Source organism: Jaculus jaculus, chromosome 7 (genome assembly GCF_020740685.1).
Source record: "Jaculus jaculus isolate mJacJac1 chromosome 7, mJacJac1.mat.Y.cur, whole genome shotgun sequence".
Classification (NCBI taxonomy): Eukaryota; Metazoa; Chordata; class Mammalia; order Rodentia; family Dipodidae; genus Jaculus; species Jaculus jaculus.
The window spans coordinates 122454587-122477184 of NC_059108.1; the positions used below are offsets into that span (position 1 = coordinate 122454587).

Sequence of the window (22598 nt, forward strand, 5' to 3'; positions counted from 1 at the left end):
TGGACAGGGTTTAGCTATGTTGCCCAGGATAGCCTTGACCTCAACAGTCATGCCTCAGCTTCCCAAGAGCTGGGATTACAGGTGTGCACACCTGGCTAAGCATTCCCTTTAGACGCTGTCTTCTAAGTTGAGGATTTGGCAAGAACAAAAGCCCAGAGGAAGAAAGCCTTTGGCCGAACACCTCTGGAGGCCAGTGAGTGATGCTTATAAGGGAGACAAGAGGAATAGATGGGATTTGACAGGATCTTTTTGCCCATTGTAAGGAGTGTGGGGCTTGGTTTGGCTACAGCACAGCTTCCTAATCCTCCTCCCCAAGCCTTTCAGATGTAAAGGATCAGGTAACAAGTAGGAGCATACCTGGACACGTCAGCTGCAGACATTTTCTTTCGGAAAAAGGTGGTTTTCTTCCTTCCAGAGCTGCGAGATGTTTCTTGGAGGTAGATCTTCAGGTGGTCCTTGGCCTTAAGCAGCCATGACAGCTTCTCTCCCAGCTCTGTGTAGGACTTTGCTTTGTGACTGAAGAAACGGATACAGGTCATGGCGGCCCGGACTTGGTCCTAGAAGAGAAAAACAAATATTCAGGTCAAAAGAAATAGAAGCCGGGCGTAATGGCACATATCTTTAATCCCAGCACTTGAGAGGCAGAGGTAGGAGGATCGCTGTGAGTTCAAGGCCACCCTGAGACTACATAGGGAATTCCAGGTCAGCCTGGGCTACAGTGAGACCCTACCTGGAAAAACCAAAAAAAAAGAGCCAGTCATGGTACATATGCCTTAATTCCCAACTGAGACTACATAGTAAACTCCAGGTGAGTCTGGGTTAGAATGAGACCCTACCTCCAAAACCCAAGAGAGATCAGGGATGTCAGAGGGTGGATGTGATGAGAATTCTAATCTGATTCCCCCTTAAGAAGAAGAACCAGCCTATTTTGGCTGATGTCTCATCCTTATCTTCTGCTCCTTTGTTTTTCCTTACTAAGTATTGGTATCTGGAGCCATCCATGGTGGCACATGCCTTTAATCCCAGCACTTGGGAGACAGAGGTAGGTGGATCGCCATGAGTTTGAGGCCACCCTCAGACTACATATGGATTCCAGGTCAGCCTGGTCTAGAGTGAGGCCCTACCTCGGAAAACAACTACTCCCATCACCAGCTGACCTAGTGTTGGTGTTAGTAACTTCAAGGTCCCGGAGATCCTGTACTGAACTGCCTGGGCACCAGGACTGGACATTATTCTACCACTAAAAATAGACATTTCTCATGCTCTGTTCAGAATGGCCTCACTCTTAGCTTGGCATTAGATAATTTAATTTCTTTGTCATTTAGTGGAAAATTATCTCCTCTCCTTTCATGCATTTCCCCCTGAAGACACTAGCCTTTTCATCACTCTTCCTGAATCCTGTAGACATTTTTTACAATGCCATTAGGGATAAATTTGGGGCTGGAGAGATGGCTTAGCAGTTAAGCACTTGCCTATGAAGCCTAAGGACCCTGGTTTGAGGCTCGATTCCCCAGGACCCATGTAAGCCAGATAGATGCACAAGGTGGCACGTGCATCTGTAGTCTGTTTGCAGTGGCTGGAGGCCCTGGCACATCCATTCTCTCTCTATATGCCTCTTCCTTTATGTCTGTCACTCTCAAATAAATAAAAAATAAATGAAGAAACAACAACAAAAAGGACTTAAGTTTGCCTCTTATGTCCAACAAAAATCCTCATGTTTACCAATGCTAGAAGGCAAGAAGGATTTGCTCTCAGGTCAAATAGCAAGGCCAGGCATCCAATGGCCGCTCTGTTCCCTTGTAAGGCAGGTCGCGGCTACGGTTACCTTCATGAACTGCTGCAGCTCATACAGGATGTGGTAGTAGTTCTTCTTCTGGAGGTGCTGGCAGGCAGCGATCAGGTATGTTCCCCAGCTCTCCAAGGTTGGATCGATGGATTCTAGCAAGTTTTCCAGCATGTGCAGCTTCCCATTTTTATAGCTTGGCTGGAAAATGCCTTCTATGAAGACTTCTGGAGGACTTTCCTACAGCAGGATAAGGCCAGAAGTCAGCAGCCTGAGCCTGGGTCTGGCACAGTCTGGTTCCACTTTGAACTCCTCCCACTTGGGCACCATCAGCATCCTCCATGGGCAGTGCTGCTCAACCTTCGTGTCCCACATGTCTCGGACAGTCACACTTCTCTCCCTCCCCCCCCCCCCGCCCACAGAAAAGGCCCCTGACGCGGTTCTCTACACAGTCTCTGCTGCGTTCTCTCCAAGCATTTTCTTTGAACACACTCTAACCTTGCTTTGATACCCAAATGCCATTGAAATAGCACCTTAGGTCACGAGGGAGGCTCTAAGCTCTTAATTCCAGCAGTTAATTTTTGGTCTTTTTTTTTTTTTTTTTTTTTTTTTTTACCAGATATATCTCAGCACCTAACTTCCCTCCCTCCCTCCCTTTCTTCCTTCCTTCCTCTAACTCTCTCCTTACTGCTTGCCCCAGAAGCTGCCCACTTCTCACTACTTCTTATTGTGCCGTGCGGAGAGAAGTTAGCAATTAAATTCCAAATAATAACAATGCCTGATATTATTTGTGATCACCATCAACTACAATGTACATTTACTTGTCTTACTTATTAGCTCTCCACCCAGGTTTTGTGAGACAGACATGTCTATGTTTTTTTCACTGCCACATTCCAGGTCCCCAGCACAGTCCTTGAGTCAGTAACTATTTGTCGGATTCATGAACTGATGAACATTACAGACCATCTCCTCTGGAAAGTGCACACACTATATTTTCCTCCCAGCCTCTGAAACCCACTAGTGGTTCAGAGGCCTTGAATCATAAAACCCTAGTCCACAGTCATAGAAAAGAGAAATTAGGGCTGGGAAGATGGTTCAGAAATTTAAGGTATTTACAAGGGTTTCTGGCCCTGGGTTTAATTTCCCAGATCCCACATAAAGCAAGGGGCCCTCACAGGACCCCTACCCCCACTCTGTCTCTCTTTCTCTCCCTTACAAATCAATACAAATATTTTGAAAAACAAATCATTTTGACATTCAGCTGTTAGGTAAGGAGCCACTAGTGAAGAATAAAGGCTGGCTACAAATGTCTGGTGGTGTGGCATGCTGGATGCAGCTACTTAGACATGGGCAGGACCTGTGCTTACAGAACATCCACAGTGGACAAGGCTTCTTTTCTCGAATCTGGCTCGTCCTAATCAAGAAACCCAAACCTAATCTAAACTCTAGAGGCCGGACCTTAAGGGGCAGGGGAATCAGTTCTGTGAAAAAGGTGGAATTCCTCAGGAGAGCACTTTAAGAACATCCATTTCATCAGCCATCCATCCACTTGAATGTGAATGGTACCAGGTGAGATGACTGAACACACAGGTAAGGGAGTCTAGGGCTTCCCTGTCCAGATGGGAACCTCTCTTGTAAATCAACAGTAGCAGTCAAGTGGGAGAAATGCAGTGACAGGTGCAAAGGCGGGACAGAGGGAAGGTGACTTACGCTGTTTGTACGTTCTGTAGGGGCTTAACAGGGAGGGCCTGAAAGGAAAAGAAGGGATTTTTCAAGAAAACAAGAAGGGGCTGAAGAGAGGGCTCAGTGCTTAAAGCACTTGCTTGCAAAGTCTGACAGCCTAGGTTCAACTCCCCAGTACTCATGTAAAGCCAGACACACAAAGTGGCACATGTACCTGGGGTTTGATCTGTCTCCCTGGATAGGACGGTTCACAAAGACTTGTGGAAATGACATACTACATGGTAGTGCTTTGATGAGTCTGGAATATGGGGCAACATTAGGATTTGTGGTGAAAATGCGAGAAGTGTGGGAGGCAGATCACGAGGGGGCTGTAGCATGCTGAGGAACTGGACTTCATCCCAGGTGCTCACAGAAGGCCTGTTAAGGGCGGGAACAGCATGAGGATGTTATGTTATGGGAAGCTCACTGAGATCCATGTGGGGGAGTGGCTAACACGGACAGGGGAAAGATGAGAAACAGAGTATCTTCCACATGCAAGGCACTCAGGAGTCATTTCCACAGTATGTTCTTTCTGCAGCCCTCCTTGCTTGAGAATAAATGCAGCATATTTCTGCTCAGGGGTAGCTGATTACAGGAGATCAAGGAAGGCTTCCTTCCTTGCTCTGACAAGCATAAAGCAGGGTCAGTGCTGTTGTCAGCTTCTACCAGGATAATGAGGTAAGCAGCTTAACTGTGGGCTGTATGATTTCCATTCTCCACTTGTGCCTGCTAGAAACAGCTTTATTTTTCAAATTCATTAGGAAATGGGAAAAAAAAGGGGAAAAAATTAACAATTAAATTCCAGGACTGGAGAGATGGCTTAGCGGTTAGGCACTTGCCTGTGAAGCTTTGAGGTTTGATTCCCCAGGGTCCACGTTAGCCAGATGCACAAGGGCGTGCACGCATCTGGAGTTTGTTTGCAGTGACTGGCAACCCTGGCGCACCCATTCTCTCTCTCTCTCTGCCTCTTTCTCTGTCTGTCACTCTCAAATAAATAAATAAAAAATAAGCAACAACAACAACAAAAATCCAAATAACAAGACTTCCACATGATTCCTGAGACTTGGTTAGTAGCTGAGTTACAGAAGTAGCCCGGGAGGGGGACACAGGCATTTCCCCTTTACTGACCCCCGAGGGTCTGATTACCACGATGCTGAGTTGTTGCTTTTTCTTGGGGTCATCTTACAAGATATGTCTCTTTGCAAACTTTCACTGGCTGCTGTTTTGATTTAGGGAGGCTGCATGATGCGAGCGCTTGCTGTGAATTCCTTTACTGCTCTATGAAATATGGCAAATGTCAGCCAGTTTCTCAAATGTTTAAATAAAGAAGGAATGCTGAAGAGTCATGGGGAAATGGAGATGGAGTCCTGATTGCTTTATATTGGCGACTCTAAGAAAAAATAATGCACTTTGGTGGCTCTAAAAAAAAAGTAACATACTTCAGTGGTGTCTTGCCTCCAGTGGTAGGAGCTGGGGGTGTGAGAGCAAGAGAAGGGGAACATGTGCTTCTGTCACCCTGCACCATCATGCCTGTGCTCTGTGGCCCTGGAGGCGGTAACTCTGGGTGGACACCCTTCCAGGCCAGGCGCAAAGCAGGTAAGAAACCCAGAGGCTCAGCAATGCTCTCAAGGCCATACTGGACACCCATGAAGCATCGCACCCCAGAGACCAGTTCTTCGACTCCTCCACGTGAACTTGCCGTTGGCAGTCAGGAAGGTGAACTGCGATCCGAGTGAAGACTTACCGGGCGCTGCAGGCAGTCTCCCTTTTGAACCAGACTCTGCCAGAGGCCCTCTGACAAGAGAAGTGGTCGAAGCCACCGCTGCCCTTCTTGGGCACCCACCTTGTTGAGGAGGTGTAGCAGGGCTTCGCGCAGGCAGCTGTGCCTCATGAAGAAGCTGATGATGGCCAGGTTGGTGCTGTAGTTATGCAGGTAGAACAGGCATTCTTGGTAGTAGGTGTTGTTCAGGATCTTCCCTTCTGGAATCAACTCAAGGGAGAGGCTCTGAGTTCGAAGGGTGGTTTCCAGCTCCCTCAAGGTGGCTAAGTAATCGTCGTCTTGCTGACAGGAAAGGAGAATGTGACGGGAAAAAACAAATAACCAAAACAGAAAGCATAGTTTCAGCAGCTGCCGGAAGCAGACATTGACGGATATTTAATAGTGGGAAAATGCTCACATTCCAATGTCCAGAGTAGAAAAGTAGGCAGGAAACAAAATTCTATATAATGTGTGAGGGTTAATCTTGATTGTCAACCTGACAGGATTTAGAGTCCCTATGGAAACCCACCTCTGGGTGTGTCTTTAAGAATGTTTCCAGGAAGGTTTAACTGAGGAGGAGGGAAGGCCTACTCTGAATAAGAACAGCACCATCACATGGCCTAGGCTCTGGGACTGAATGGAAAGGAGAACGAGAGTGGAGTCCCCGAATCCATCTCTCTGCTTCCTGACCGAGGACGCAGTGTGACCAGCTGCCTCAGGCCTCTGACACCAGGACGTTCTGCTACAATGGACCAGACCCTCAACTCATGAACCAAAATAAGTCCTTCCTTAGTTCCATTGCTTTTGCTGGGTATTTCACAATAGCAATGAAAAAGTAACTGATATAGTAGGGTACAACACTAATTTCACGCAAAAACATTGTCCAGCCAATTTACTGTCTCTCTCTCTTTTCTTTTTGAGACAGTCTTGCAATGTTGCCAAGTTTGGCATTGAACTCACAGGCTCAAAAGATGTCCCCCAACTCCAAGTAGCTATATGTATGCATCTCTACATTTGAGTTCAATCAAAATCTCAGTGCTAGCTGAGCTTGGTGGCACATGCACAGACTGAGGCAGGAGGATTATGAGTTTACGGTTTCCATGGATTATATAGTAGGAGCCTCTTTGCAAAAACAAAATAAACTGGAGAGATGGCTTAGCAGTTAAGCATTTGCCTGTGAAGCCTAAGGACCCCAGTTCAAGTCTTGATTTCCCAGGACCCACATAAGCCAGATACACAAGGGGGTGCATGCGTCTGGAGTTTGTTTGCAGTGACTAGAGGCCCTGGTGCACTCATTCTCTCTTTCTCTCTCTGCCTCTTTCTCTCAAATCATAGTAAAACTAATTAATATGGGTATGGGGTTATGTGTGATTTTTACTTTTGTTTGTGTGTGTGTAGATATGAGTGTGTGCATGCCACAGCACATGGATTGAGTTTGGAGGACAACCTTGGGGTGTCAGCCCTGGCCTTCCACCTTGTTTGAGACAAGGTCTTTCATTTTTGCTGCTGCAAATGCCAAATTAGCTGACCTGCAAACTCTGGAATTCTCCTGGCTCTGCCTCCCATTGCCATGGGTGCACTGGGATGTATCTGGCTCTTATGTGGGTTCTGGGGCTCTGCACTCCAGTCTTCAGGCTTATGCAGCAAGTACTTTTGACCATAGAGCCATCTCCATAGTCTAATGTTTTTGTTTTTTAATTTGTTTTCAGGTAGTGGGGAGATTGCTCACTGGTTAAAGGACTTGCTTGCAAAGCCTGCCAGTCTGAGTTCCATCCATTCTAGCACCCACATAATGCTGTACACAAAGTGGTGTGTGTATCTGTGATCCCAATGTGCCTGTAACAATGGAACCAGGTGAATCCCAAGCCCACAGGCCAGTTAAGCAGGCATTAGTACACAGTGGCGAAAGACCTTGTCTCAAAGGTGGAAGAAGAGCACAGACACCTTGAGGTTGTCCTCTGACCTCCATATGTGTGCCATAGCATGAAATTTAAAAAAAAAAAAAAATTAAGTTTTCAGTTTCCTTTAAAAACTTTTAATTCTGAGCCAGGCATGGTAGCATACGCCTTCAATCCCAGCACTTGGGAGGCAGGGGTAGACGGACTGCCATAACTTCAAGGCCACCCTGAGACTACAGAGTGAATTCCAGGTCAGCCTGGGCTAGAGTGAGACCCTACTTTGGAAAAAACAAAACAAAACAAAACAATTTTAATTCTTTAATACTTACCTAACCATGTACAATTTTTTTTAACCTAACTGTATATAAGATAAACATACAAAGAAAATATCAGCCTAGCAACATCTGGGCCAAGACCACTACTGACTACTAATCCTTTCTCCAGATCAGAGCAACACGGTTCCTAGCCCCCCTCCCAGAGCGGGGCGCTCCGCCTGCTTTCCTCTTACCAGGGAAACGAGGGGCCTTGCTGTGGACTCCAGGTATTCAATCACATCCTGGACCAGCCTCGAGCCATGGCTCAACTGATTGAGGTCAAAAGGGGGCTTCAGACAGCGACTGAACTTCTCCCGTGCGGCAGTAAGGTTTCCGGCTTTGAGGCAGGCCATGCCCCAAGCGTGCCATGCCCCTGCGGAATCAAGCCCAGTCTTTGTGGAGACCTAGAGGAAAAATGGCTCTTTTTGGTGAGAGATGTCTCTATGTAGGTCTGAGAGTCTCTCAAAAACGTATTCCCTTGCACCAAAAACTTCCCCACCACCATGCCTGCAATATCTTTCACAATGGCAAACTGGTCATGCCCTGGGCGCTTCTCATGGGCAGGACAGTGGAGATGACAAGACCTGCTTGCAAGGCTAAGCAAAGGCCACTCGAGACAGTGGGGTAGAAGGACACTTTATCTTTGTCTCACCTCAACACCCAGTTGGTAGTATTCAGCTTCCAGCAGTTGGTTCCTAAGCCTGGTTACCGCAGCCGGCTGCAAGATCTGATCTAGAGATGGCACGTGGCGATAGGCCGCAGCAACTAAAATATTCAGTACGTCTACTTTGCTGATGTAACTACAGGGAGGAAGAGGGCATGGCAGTGAGGCTGTGCAGAGTCTCAGAACAGTTGTTGCTTGAAGCTTTTCTATTTCATTTTCTTTTTAAAAAGATTTTATTTTTCTTTATTTGAGAGAGAGAAATAGGCAGGGAGAGAGAGACTGAGAATGGGCATGCCAGGCTTTGAGGCAGAACTCCAGATGCATGTACCCCCTTACGTGGCTTATGTTGGTCCTGCGGAACTGAACGTGGGTCCTTTGGCTTTGTAGGCAAGTGCCTTAACTGCTCAGCCATCTCTCCAGCCCTCTATTTCATTTACAACGTGAAGTGTGATCGTGAGAACTGAGAAGTACACAGCGCAGACACTGCAGTCAGACTCTGAACCCAGCTCCATCATTTTTTTTTTTTGTAATAAATTTATTTAGGTATAACTGACAAAAGTTCTATCTAGGTAAGTTGTACAATATGATGTTTTGGGATGCATGTACATTATAAGAGTATTACCAAGATCAAGGTAATTAACATAAATATTGTCTCATATGGTTCCTTTTGGTATGTGGTAGGAATGCTTGGGGTCTGCTCAATCTTGTTAGCACATTTCAAGTATATACAATACATTGTTACAACTATAGTCATCGTGGTATATATAAGGTCTCCATACTTTCATTTTATCACTGAAAATTTATTTCCTTGGTTCACCATCTCTCTATTTCTCCCATACCCAGTCCCTGGTGTCAGCATTCAACTTTTTTTTTTTTTGGGGGGGGGGTGATAGGGTCTTGCTCTAGCCCATGCTGACCTGGAATTTACTACATAGGCTCAGGGTGGCCTCAAACTCACCGCAATTGTCCTACCTCTGCCTCCCAAGTGCTGGGATTAATGGCATGCACCACCATGCCTGGCTCAGCATTCTATTTTTGTTTTATTTTGTTTTTTGAGGAAGGGTTTCACTCTAGCTCAGGCTGACCTGGAATTCGCTATGTAGTCTCATGGTGGCCTCAAACTTACAACGATCCTCCTACCTCTGCCTCCCGAGTCCAGCTCCATCATTTGGTAGCTTGGATACTTAAGGCAACTTAATTGACTTTTCTCTGCCTCAACTTACTCATCCATGCAGTCAATAGAACAGAGGATTTAGGATAATATCAAATGTGTCAAATGAAATTGCTAAGGATAGTGTCTACAACTTCATCAGTAGTCATAACATGTTAATGTTTGGGGTAGGGATTTACATAGAATCATGGGGGCTTACAAATTCCCCATTTGCTATTTGGTCCTTTGAACTGCTGTTTGGTTGGGAGAACACAAATTACATATCACTCTGGCCCTTCTAGTGTAGTCTCTTGAACTTGATATCCTCTCCCCAAGGCTAAGAATGGCATTCTTAGAGCACCCTAGGACTGCCTTTTGTGATCTTACTCTTGACACCTGAGGACTGTAAAATTGTGACCAAAAGGAACATGGAGGGCCTGGACATTCTGCCTGGTGTTGTCTGAAACAAGCCCACACCCATGGTGTCTGCATCGTGTCTCATAATTACTGCAAAAAGCCTTGGGGACCCTGACTTCTTTGCCCATCCATTGCCCTGGAAAGGATTTCATATGTCAGTGATTTTTAACCTTGATAGGAACAGGGCAGGGTAAAGAATGGGATATAAAAGCAGACTTGGGAGGTAGATAGGGCTTAGTGGTTAAGGAGCTTGCCTTAAAAGCCAAAGGACCTAGGTTTGATTCCCTAGGGCCCACATAAACCAGATGCACAGGGTGGGGCATGTATCTGGAGTTTGTTTGCAGTGGCTAGAGGCCCTGGTGCACCCCTTCTCTTTCTATCTGCCTCTCTCTCTCTCTCTCTTTCAAATAAATAAATAAAAATAAAAATATTTTTTAAAAGCAGATTGAGAGCCGGGCACAGTGGTGCATGCCTTTAGTCCCAGCACTTGGGAGGCAGAGGTAGGTGGATCACCATGAGTTTGAGGCTTGAGTTCAAGACCACCCTGAGACTACATAGTGAATTCCAGGTCAGCATGGACCAGAGTGAGACCCTACCTCTTCTTTATTCTCAGCGTGGCCTCAAACTCATGGTGATCCTCCTACCTCTGCCTCCTGAGTGCTAGGATTAAAAGGCATGTGCCACCATGCCCAGCTACAAATTTTTTTAAAGTAAATTTTATTTTATTTATATTACTATTATTTGTGATATAATAAGATATATTTTATTTTATTTGTTGATAATTTTTGTACTTTTTTTTGGAGGGGGTTTCGAGGTAGGGTCTTGCTCTAGCTCAGGCTGACCTGGAATTCACTCTGTAGTCTCAGGGTGGCCTCAAACTCATGGTGATCCTCCTACCTCAGCCTCCCAAGTGCTGGGATTACAGGTAGGTACCACCAGGCCTGGTTATACATGTATTTAAAAAAAAATATTTTATTTATTTATTTTCGACAGAAATAGACAGAGAAAGACATACAGAGAAAATAGGCATGCCAGGGCCTCTAGCCACTGCAAACAAACTACAGATGCTTGTGCCACTTTGTGCACCTGGCTTTACATGGGTACTGGGGAACCAAACCTGGGTTGTTAGGCCTTGCAGGCAAGTACCTTAACTTCTGAGCCCTCTCTCCAGCCCTATAATGTACTTTGATCATAATTCCCTGCTCTTCCCTCCTCTTGTTCCTTTTCTCCCTTCCCACTAACCCCTTCTTCCAAAGTAGTCCCTCTTTTACTTTGATGACTTTTCCTTTCCTTGTGTGAGTGACTCACTGCATTTAGTTAGGGCCCCTGCATGGGCATGAGTGGAGGGCTATTTACCAGAGCAGTGCAACTTACCAGTGGTGACACCAATGAGGTATTCCCCCTCCCTCAGCAATATGTTTATTTTGTTTTTAAATAATATTTCATTATTATTTTTCCTTTTTCCTATTAGTTATGTACACAGTGTGTATACAACCACGTTGGTACCATCGTGAGCCTCCTCCCTGTTCTCCCCCCTCTGCAGGGACCCTCTTAGTTGGGCAATGTGGGGTAGTGCATTATGGGGTTAGCCATCAGTGATGGGTAAGAGGCAATGTCTGCGCATAATGCCCCAACATGTGGCTCATAATATTTTAGTTTTATTTATTTATTTGTAAAAGAGACACAAAGAGGCAGATAGAGAGAGAATGGGCACTCCAGGGCCTCCAACCACTGCAAAGTAACTCCACCTTGTGCATCTGGCTTACCTGGGTCCTGGGGAATCGAACCTGGGTCCTTTGGCTTTGCAGGCAAGTGCCTTAAGCACTAAGCTATCTCTCTAGCCCAATATATGTTTATTTTTGCCTTAAACACCATTTTGTCAAGTTTCTTTTGCTTTCTACCTTTTGCTACATAGTGGTGTTTTTTTCTCCTTGTTTTTCCACCATTCTTCTAGTAATTTGCTAAGTTTTTTGTTCTTTTCGTGGCCATTATTGTTTTTTATCTATTATTTTTATGGTGCTGGGGATTAAATCCAGAGCTTCATGTATATTGAGTACACAGTCCACCTCTGAACTACACTACTACCTCTTAATGTTTACTTATTTTTAAGATGGAGTTGGAATATGTTGTCTAGATTAGCCTTAAACTTGTAGGCTCAAATGATCCTCCTGCCTCAGCCCCTCAGCTTCTCATGTACCTAATACTAAAAGCTCATGCTATCATGCCTGGATTTTCATAGATATTTAAAAATAATACTTTATTTGTTTATGAGAGACAATTGGAGAAAGAGAGAGAATGTTAATAAAAAGACCAACATTTTTGGAGTATTCAGTATGTACCCGGCTCTATGTCTCAGTTTTTGACACAGGGGATCTCATTTTACCGTACCAGCTCTGTATTTTATCATCCTCCTTTTATAGGGACAGGGGTGCCAGAGCTAGGAGGCAGCAGAGGTGGGGCAAGTGCTCTGAGCAAGTATCTTCGGGGAAGCATTTACACTTCGAAGAATGTTAGGACTTGTGCTGGGAACATACAATATGAGTCACACATCTTCGTGAATAAGCAGAGAATTAGGAGTTTTCTTTGTCAGTTAATGAATGAGGTCAAAGCAGGTTGTGTGGGAATCTGAGGGAGAAGGAGGCCTAGTCACACTTCTACTGGAATGACTCACACACCACTCCCTACATGCTTTTGTAGATCTATTACCCAGAACTCTCTGGAGACACAGTCAAGATTGGGGTAGAGTTCCACACAGCGCTAATATTGAGCACTAAAGGACACATTACTTTTACAAACGAGAAAGTTCCACAGGCACTAAAGTACTTCCCTGACTATACTCAGAAATCAAGCAGTCTTTACTTTCTTTGTGAGAGGGTATAGCTAGGAAACCCTGCTCTGAGGGACTTGGGGAAGAGCAGGCTAAAGGCTGACAAGAAAAGGCAAGGGAGATCACTTGTGATCAGGTTATCACATTTCATCCACAGCAAAACGAGATACATTTCAGCACATTTCATCAGACAGGATGGGAAGATATACAAAATTCATAATGGGGTCAAAAAGAAAGCAGAAGAAAAAGATGATGACATCAAAAATAAAAGAGAGACTGATTGAGGGGGAAGGGATAGGATGGAGAGTGGAATTGCGAAGGGGAGGGAATTACCGTGGTTTATTATCTATAATTATGGAAGCTGTCAATAAAAATAAATTTAAAAAAGAAAAAGAAAAAGAAAAAAGAAAGCTGGACCTCTCACCTATGTTTATGCAGATGACCCTAATTTTAATTGGTGGGTCAAAAATAAATAAATAAATAGACACAAAAGTAGGATGGAGGACAAGGGGAAGGGGAGGAAGAAAGGTCTTAGGGGAGGGAGGAGAAGAGGATAATTGGGAGAGCAGGATCAGAAACCATTGTGTACACGTGTGAAAATGTAAACCGTACGAAAGAAGATGCTGCTACGTGAAAGCAAGGCGGCCATTCTTACGCACCTGTCACAAACAGCCAAGTCCTGGCTTTGGCCGGCCTTGACGAACATCATCTTGGCGCTGAACAGCAGCTGCTTCATGACGTCTGTGAGCAGCCCCGCATCCACCTCGGGGTTGGTGAGGCCTTTGGACAGCCTGCAGCAGTGCTCGATCAGCTGGTGGCCGCACGCAGTGCTGTCCCGGTGCAGGTTCATGATGGCGATGCACAAGGAGGCGCTGGGGGCCTGGCCGGGGTGGGAGGGAGAAACGCGCAGTGAATTCAGGACCCCAGGCAGTCTTCCAGTGCAGCTGGATGGCAGAAACGACCCTTCCCCCTTCATGTCTGGAAACCGCCAGAGGAGGGAGCCAAGCAGCCACAGCAAAGGGAAGTGGAGTTCAACGCGGGCTGCTCAGAGAAGGCAGCGGTGTTACTACTACTTCCTGACAATGTCCATAGGTCCTCTTCTTGCTCTGGCCTGCGGTGCCATTAACACAATTTTCCTTATCACTGGCTTGGGCTATAACAATCCCTCACTTATCTGCCACCTGGAGAAGCCTCAGCTTCAAGTCCTGAAAGTGCTGCTGCTAAGTCAATATCCCCAAAGTATTCTTGGAGAAGTTCCTAGGTCTCTGACACCTACCAAATACATATTTTGACTGCATAATTCACTGCTCTACACATAAACAGTCTTCCTCAATCTTACCATTCACCCTCTATCTCCCTCCACTTTAACCTCCAGTTCCCCAATCATGCTCTGTGATTTTTAAAAATATTCAATTTGGGCTGGAGGAATGGCTTTAGCGGTTAAGGCGTTTGCCTGCAAAGCCAAAGGACCCAGGTTCGATTCCCCAGGACCCACGTTAGCCAGATGCACAAGGGGCGCAGGTGTCTGGAGCTTGTTTGCAGTGACTAGAGGCCCTGGCGTTCCCATCTGTGTTCTCTCTCTATCAAATATGCAGAGAAACAGGAAAGAGAAAGAGAGAAAGAGAATGGATGCACCAGTGGCTCTAGCCACTACAAATGATCTTCAGATGCATGCATCACTAGGTAAATCTGGCTTTACGTGGGTACTGGGGAATTGAAACCTGGTTGTTAAGGCTTTGTAGACAAGTGCCTTAACTGCTGAGCCATCTATCCAGCCTTCCTGTAAATTAAAAAAAAAAAATGTTAATAAAAATAAAATATTTTAAAAAATGGGCTGGAGGCATGGCTTAGTGGTTAAGGCCTTTGCCTGCAAAGCCAAAGACCCAGGTTCAATTCCCCAGGACCCACATTAGCCAGAGGCACAAGGGGGTGCACTTGTCTGGAATTCGTTTGCAGTGGCTGGAGGCCCTAGAGTGTCCATTTATTCTCTCTCTCTCTCTCTCTCTCTTCCTTCCTCTCTCCCTCTTTCTCTCTCAGATAAACAAATAAATAAAAATATTTAAAAAATGGTTTCCTTGGGGCTGGAGAGATGGCTTAGTGATTAAGTGCTTGTTTGTGAAGCCTAAGGACTCTGGTTTGAGGCTCAATTCCCCAGTACCCATGTAAGCCAGATGCACAAGGTGGCACATGCATCTGGAGTTTGTTTGCAATGGCTGGAGGCCCTGGTATACCCATTCTCTCTCTGTCTCTTTCTCTCTCTCTGTTGCTCTCAAGTAAATAAATAAATAAAATATTTTTCTTTATTTATTTAAGAAAGAAAGGAAGAGAGAGTGTGAGAGAGTGGGCATAGCAGGGTCTCTTGCTGTTGTAAATGAACTTGAGACACATGTACTTTGTGCATCTGGCTTTAGGTGGGTGCTGGGGAATTAAACCTGGGTTTCCAGGTTTTGCAAGCAAGTGCTTTTAGCCACTGAGTCATCTCTCCAACCCCTCTTCCCTGTGACTCTTACAAAATTATTTATTTGCAAGGAGAGAGAGGGAGAAAGAGAATCAGCACACCAGGGCCTCCAGCTATTGCAAACAAACTCCAGACACATGCATACTTTGTGTATCTGGCTTTATGTGGGTACTGGGGAATCAAACTTGGTCTTTAGGCTTTGCAGGCAAACATCTTAACCCCTGAGCCATATCATTAGCCCCCTTGTATTTTTTTTTTCTGTTTTATTTCTTTATTTGCAAGCAGAGAGAGGGAGGGAGGGAGGGAGGGAGGGAGGGGGGAGGGAGAGGGAGAGAGAGAGAGAGAGAGAGAGAGAGAGAGAGAACAGACAGACAGAGAGAAACAGCTTGCCAGGACTTCCAGCTGCTGCAAATGAGCTCCAGATGCATGCACCACCTTTGCATCTGGCTTTATGTGGGCCCTGGGGAATTGAACTTGGGTCATTAGCTTTGCAGGCAAGCACCTTAACTGCTAAGCCATCTCTTCAGCCACGCCCCCCTGTTTTTTTAAAAATATTTTTTATTTATTTTCAAGTAGAGACAGAAAGGGAGGGAGAAGAAACGAGAAAGAGAGAGAAAGATAAAGTGAAAGAGAGAAAAAGAAACTAGGCAAGCCAGGGCCTCTTGCTGCTGCAAATGAACCCCAGATACATGTGCCACTTTGTGGGTACTGGGGAACTGAACTTGGGCCCACAGGCTTTGCAAGCAAGTGCCTTTAACTGCTAAGCCATGTCTCCAGTCCTCTGTGATATTTTTGATGCTGTCTTTGCTCAGACACTTGTTTTGTACTCTGTCCTCCTATCCTCACTCCCTTCTCAATCCAAACAAATCTCTTCTCGTTACACTCCTGCCCCTCTTCCCAGTCTTGCACGTTTACTAAGACGCTTCTGCCATCTGCCTAACTGGATTACTTGTCTGTTCCCATGAAACCACACAGCAGTAAACACACAAAGTCCAGGTTGTGCGCACCCAGCCCTGTATTTCCCACCACACTAGGACACAGCTTAAAATGCCCAGTACATCGTGTTGCTATTACCTGCTCATAGTAAAATTCACTCCGCACCATCTCATTTTCCTCCTCATTCAGACTCAAAATCCATTCCACCTCAGGTGCTTTAGGCACTCTCACCACAGCTGAATAGGGAGGGCTTTCACTCTTAGAGCTCTCTGGGACTGAAAAAAGAATTGTCATTTACATGTCAGTCACTGGGTGGCAATTCAGTCCAGTCCAGTCTAGTCCAGTCCAGGGAGCTGATATGAGTTACAGGCAGATATCTGCTTGCCGTCTGAGGGCCCCTGTCTTTCTCCTCAGTCCTTTTGATTTGCTTTGGGAAATGCCATCAGACACCTCAAACTTTCTTCTCCAAGCACAGTCCTAGAGTGAATGTCAGTGCTTTTCGCATGACCTTGCTTTCGAACCTAAGAAACCCTGAAAGGTACCTGGTTCGTCAATGGATGGCTGAGCCCTTGAGTCCTCTGAAAAACTGACATGCCGCGAAGGACACTGACAAAGCTGCTGCTGGAAGGGGTTACCTGGGGGAAGTGGGGGTACTGGGTGGTGGCTTGGTAGTGGAGGGGAGCCTGGGGGTGATGGGAGAAAGAACTTAACTAAACCATGAAGCATCAAATTCCCTGGTTGTTGGCTTTCTCAATGCTGGAAGCTAATGAACCCGTGTGAGGGTTCATGTGCAATGCTTCACAGGAAACACGTTAAGGGAAAAGCCACGACTTTTCTTTGCCAAACAAAGGGGACTGAGCTGCCACGGAGTCTATCAGTCGTAGCTGGCACACCAACCACAAAGCCCACTCTAGCCTATGAATGAAGTCACCAGGAATAGCAGTAGGCTCACCTGCTGACTGGCCCGGATCACCCTCTGGTGCACTAGAAACACAGAAAGGAAAAGGAAATGAATGCCTAAGTCGTGGCTTCTCTTGGTTTTGAGCTCAGTGTGCAGCACTGACTCTCTCTTACTATTCAGCGAGGTACCAGGGATTCAATCAGCCGTAACTCTTTTCCCTCCCTTCTCTGCCACCTAGCTAATCTTTCACCATGTCCTGTCCGTCTTGTCTCTTACACATCCCTCTAAATGTCCCCATTTTCTCTTTATCCCTGTTTCTGCGGGTGCCCTTGCCATTTTACACTGGAGTCTGCAATGCCTTTCCTGTTGGTGCCTTAGATTCTGTCCACCTGGTCTCTGCTTTGCAACGGCAGCCAGCTTCCAAACATGCGAAGCTGGACACATTCGGTTCCTGTCTAAAACCCTTCCAAAGCTGCTCAGGGTGAATACACGCTACATTCAAAGTCAAGCAGCCAAAGCCTTTACGATCTGGCCTGATGACCTCTTCAGAGCTCTCTGCTGTCTGTGTCCAGTGCACATGCGATGAAAGTCCCCTGTGTTCTGTCACTAGCCATGGTCAACTTGTGCTGGTGCCACCAAGGACTAGTGCCAATGTCACAAGGAAGAGTCCCAGTTTATCACCTGTACAGGGCGCCTGGTGGTCAATCCCAACCAGGAGCAAGGGGCACCAGAGAACAAGCCCCAAGCCTTGTGCCATTGCCCAAGTCTTGCCACTTTAGCCATCAGGTCTAGGGTTCACTGGTTAGAACCCTCACCCATCACCTGCCTGGTATAGTTCCTCAAATGACCTCCATTTTCTCTTGTCTCTGTCTTTGCAGTGATACTCTCACCTCTGACCAAAGATTTTTCTTTGTTTTTGTTTTTTTCAAGGTAGGGTTTCACTCTAGCCCTGGCTGACCTGACCTGGAACTCACTCTGTAGTCCCAGGCTCATCTCAAACTCACAGCAACCCTTCAACCTCTGGCTCCCAAGTGCTTGGATCAAAGGCGTGCACCATCACGTCCAGCTCTAAATCACTTTTTATAAGGCTCTGGTAATCTCATGGAAGAAGAGATGGAAAAGATAGAACCAGAGGATGGGGAAGAATACCGTAGAACGCTTTCTTCTGGATACATAATGTATGTTACGCTCATGAACTCATAGCACTGCAGTTTCCTGCATGAGATTGACTTTGTCAACATTCCACCATGAAGTTAGGAAGGTCTCACACGACCTCACTCCTCCTACAGTAGCTATTGGCAGTTAATAATTGCTGGAGGAGGGGAAGTCATTCTTTCCAATGCTGTATCCACTGATAAGTTGTCCATACCCAGTTAATAACGTTCCCCCCATGCTCATGCAAGCAACCCATTTAACTCAATGGACGCGCACACACACACACACACACACACACACACACACACACAATATGAAAGTAGGAAGTGGGGAAAAGAAAAGTTTTAGTAGGAGTGGGCAGAGAATAAGATAGGATAATGGGGAGTGAATAAGATCAAAATACATTTTGAGTGTGTGTGTGTGTGTGTGTGTATGAAATTGTCAAAATAAAAAATTGAGCAATATTGAGTCAGAAAGCAAGTCTTGCCAGAGGTCAGAGTAGTTTCTGAAATTTATCTGCAGGTGAACTATGTGGAGGAAAGTGTAAGGGATTTTGTGTACTTGTGGGTAACGAGCCAGGATGACAACCTAGGTTAGAGCTATTGCAAGTAGTGTTCAAATACCCAGGAAGTATGAACATGTCCCTTCAGGTCCACACAGAACCTCGTGAAGCAAGAGTGGCCAGCAAATAGGTGAGGTGGCCAAGTAAGGTCATGACATCAGTCTGGGGAAGGGCTGATGAGCCCAGGGTCTTGATTACTTCTTCTCCTGGTAGTTTGCCTGGACGAGGCCAGTCTAGAAGCATTTCACTGTATGACTCATGGCACTGCAGTGTGAATGTCAAATCAAACACTGCTGTGAGTGTTCCAGCTTCGAAGAACTTTCCACAATGAGACTCCTGGAAGTGTAAGGACTCAGGGAGGGAGCAATGGTCAATGACAGTATCAGGCCTCCTAGAGGACACTCACTCTTTGTTGTAATAACTGTAGCACTGGTCACACACCCGTGTCGGGCTCTCTCTGTAGCCTTCTACAACCATTTTCTTAGTGGAGCAGGAACCGCATACTAGCCGGCCACAGCGACGACAGTGATGACGCCTGTTAAACTGGAGAGAGCCATTGGGATACAAGGAAGAGGGAGGAGGTGAAGGCGAGATGGCCACCAGTCCAGGTATTGGGCCACCACTGAAAATGAACATTGCCCCCCCCCCAAGTGGCATTTAAAGGCCTGTGGATATAGGTTAATGTGCAAGACTCTGGGTTTAATTGTGCATGTGTGTACACATACAAATAATCTTCAAAACAGACATTTTAAGCTATTGCTGGCTGATGTTCTAAATATTTCAAGTCAAAGCAATTGGTAATCAACACTGCCAACAGCTGTTAACTTTTGTATGGAAGTAACATGTGGAGACATAGCAAAAAGCAATGGGGAAGGTATGCTGGTGGCTCACCCCCATAATCCTAGCTCCTGGGAGGCTGAAGAAGGATTGCTATGTCACTGTAAGCTACATAGTGAATTCCAGACCAGCCTGGGCTACAGAGTGAGATTCTGTGTTGAAATAAAGAAAGAAAAATAAAATAAAACAACAACAAAAGCAGTGGAGAAGTGACTCTCTTAGCCAGTGAGGATCATGCTTCTATACACTTCTGATGATGATGATAATGAAAAAGTTTCTTTTTCTCAAGTGTTAAAAAAAAAAAAAAATCAGGCCTGGTGGTACACGCCTTTTTAATCCCAACACTTAGGAGGCAGAGGTAGGAGGAGCGCCATGAGTTCGAGGCCACCCTGAAGCTACATAGTGCATTCCAGGTCAGCCTGGACCAAAGTGAGACCCGGCCTCAAAAAAACCAAAAAAATAAAATAAAACAAGTACTGGGCTAGAGAGATGGCTTAGCAGTTAAAGTGCTTGCCTGCAAAGCCTGAGAGCACTTGTTCAAGTCTCCAGGTTCCACATATAGCCAGACGCCAAAGTGCACAAACGTGCAATGTCGCACATGTGCGCGCAGAGCCGCACATGCACACAAGGGGGTGCACATGTCTGGAGTTCATTCAAAGCAGCTGAGAGGTCCTGATGCACCTATTCCCTCTCTCTCTCTCAAAAACAAACAGAAACAAGTATTGCTTCACTTCATTATAAGAGGTTATTAGACATCTTACACACCTTTATAACTGAAGAGGAAAGAGACCCAGAGAAATTACGTCATCACTGTTTTCATCACTACTGAGCTAATCTGCCAGAGAGATACTGTGTCAGGTGTGGTACCATTTGTTATCATATGCAGTTCTAATAGCTTCGTCAACTAACGAACTTGTAATCCCTGGTTTATAAGTAGGCACATTAAACTAAAAATGTTTCTAGACTTGTTTCTGTTAGGAGGCAAAGTTGGGATTAGGAACCAGGTATTCTTTCTCATGTGCAGCATGTATAACCACCATCAGGTCACTGTCTTATGTGAAAGACATGAGAGCTAGAAACAAGATCCCATGAGATCTGGTGACTCCCATTGCCTGTTACTTATTAAAATGGCTTATACAACATACACGTGCACACACAAAAATGGAAATAGCAAAGGTTTTAGAACTAGGGCTATCTAAAGATGTCTACTGCAACACTGAATCCTGAAAATATAGTCAGGTCAGGTCACAAGTAAATTTAAGTTTAGTCTTATGTTTGGAGACTGGAAAACAGCACCATGTGCTTGGGAACAAGTGACTAAGAGTGGCTTTCCTTTAAGGTGGTGCTGAGGATGGACGCGGCTTACCATAGTGAAGTGTTCTCTGCAGCAGACCATGCAGATGTTTTCACTCTCGTCTGGTACCCACTGATCTCGGGCAGGGGGTGTTTCTGGGGGAACAAACTCCAGCAGGGGCTGAGTCTGAGGGAAACTTCTCTCCTTTGGACTGGGGGAATGTACCAGGGAGACACCTAGGGTAAGAAGTCAGAGCAAAGAGTGATCTCTGCTCCAGCTTACAAGTGAAGAGGGGAGGATAGCTCCTTGCCATTTTCCAAGACCCCACTGGAATGACAGATCATCTTCAATGGCTGCCAGAGTCACACACACACACACACACAGAGACAAGGCGACACTGTGCACATCCTGTTGAAAATGTCCAACAAAACTTATCAAATATATTTAGTTTAAAAAAAATACTAAGTCGTAATCAAGACAAGCAAGACCATAGAAATTTAGGACACAGAGACCTGGACTTCATGAGGCTACTAACAAAATCCAGCAGGTGGGAGGTTCTATGAGCCAAATGACCTGGATTTTCTTCACAAGTAAATGAAATGCAGGAATAAAAATTTATAAAAAAGACAAAAGGTAGGCAGACCAATTGATCAAAATAGATTTAAAGCCAGGTGTGGTGGCACATGCCTTTAATCCTAGCACTCCTGAGAGTACACAATGAATTCCAGGTTAGCTGGAGCTTAGGTTGAGACCTTACCTCTAAGAAACAAACAAACAAAAAAAAAAAAAAGAAAGAAAGAAAAGAAAAAGAAACTCCAAAACAAACCAGATTTAAGTTCTTGGGAAGTTGGGCTTAACGTAACTGCTTGCTCAATCTATTGATACATGCAAAGCTGGAATGAATTATGAACATAAATGAATAAGAATATCATGAAAACAGAGGCAAAAGAATCAGAAAACAAGAACAAAGCAGAACTGAACTAACAAATGGGAAGCAGTTCTTACCAGGAGCAGCAGCTGCTGAGAACTCAGCAGATGATGATCTTGACAGGGCCTCAGGGTCTGAGGCTGAATGGACAGTCTCCTGGAGATGAGTCACAGAATCTGTTGGGAGGGAAAAAGCTGGTAAGATACTGGTCTACTACCTGCATCTTTCTTCACTGTGCTACACATTTAGTTCAAACTTCTGTTGGCTTTCCTGACTGCCACACCTGGGTTCTATTACGTATAAAGAGAGTGGTGGAGGAACTTCCAAGCAAAAAAAAAATGTATGTTCATAGCTGGGTGTGGTGGTGCGCACCTTTCATTCAAGCAGTTGGGAGGCAGAGGCAGGAGGATTACCATGAGTTCAAGGCCACCCTGAGACTATAGAGTGAATTTCAGGTCAGCCTGGACTAGAGTGAAACCCTACCTTCAAAAAAAAAAAAAAAAAGCTCTTTAAACTCTTTAACAATAAGTCTTATTGGACTGGAGAGATGGCTTAGTGGTTAAGGCGCTTGCCTACAAAGCCTAATGACCCATGTTTGACTCTCCAGGTCCCATATAAGCCATATACAAGGTGATGCAAGTGTGCAGGGTTGCACATGTGCACTAGGTGGCACACATGTCTAGAGTTAAATTACAGTGCCTGGAGGACCTGGTAAGCCAATTCTCTCTGTCATTCTTACTCCCACTCTCATTAAAAGGCAAAAAAAAAAAAAAAAGGAAACAAAGAGGTTGGAGAGATGGTTTAGTGGATAAGGCACTTGCCTGCAAAGCCAAAGGTCCTGGTTTGACACTTCAGGACCCACATAAGCCAGATGCACAAGGGGGTGCACACGTCTGCAGTTTGTTTGCAGTGGCTGAAGGCCCTGGCACGCCCACTCTCTCCCTCAAATAAATAAATAAATAAATAAATAAATAAATAAATAAATAAATAAAT

General features: G+C 45.4%; 1 protein-coding gene across 1 annotated transcript in view; it reads right to left on the reverse strand.

Moving 5' to 3' along the window:
• The window catches only part of Zfyve26 (zinc finger FYVE-type containing 26), an 82352-nt gene that overhangs the window by 10271 nt on the left and 49483 nt on the right, over window positions 1-22598 (reverse strand). Inside the window, exons 27-37 of the mRNA XM_045153927.1 lie at window positions 21683-21781; window positions 20750-20913; window positions 18953-19089; window positions 16881-16912; window positions 16067-16203; window positions 13194-13414; window positions 8129-8276; window positions 7671-7880; window positions 5349-5567; window positions 1826-2023; window positions 358-557 (exon numbers count right to left, since the gene is read on the reverse strand). Of these exons, the coding sequence (XP_045009862.1) occupies window positions 358-557; window positions 1826-2023; window positions 5349-5567; window positions 7671-7880; window positions 8129-8276; window positions 13194-13414; window positions 16067-16203; window positions 16881-16912; window positions 18953-19089; window positions 20750-20913; window positions 21683-21781 (1765 nt within the window). The remainder of the gene's footprint in view (window positions 1-357; window positions 558-1825; window positions 2024-5348; window positions 5568-7670; window positions 7881-8128; window positions 8277-13193; window positions 13415-16066; window positions 16204-16880; window positions 16913-18952; window positions 19090-20749; window positions 20914-21682; window positions 21782-22598) is intronic.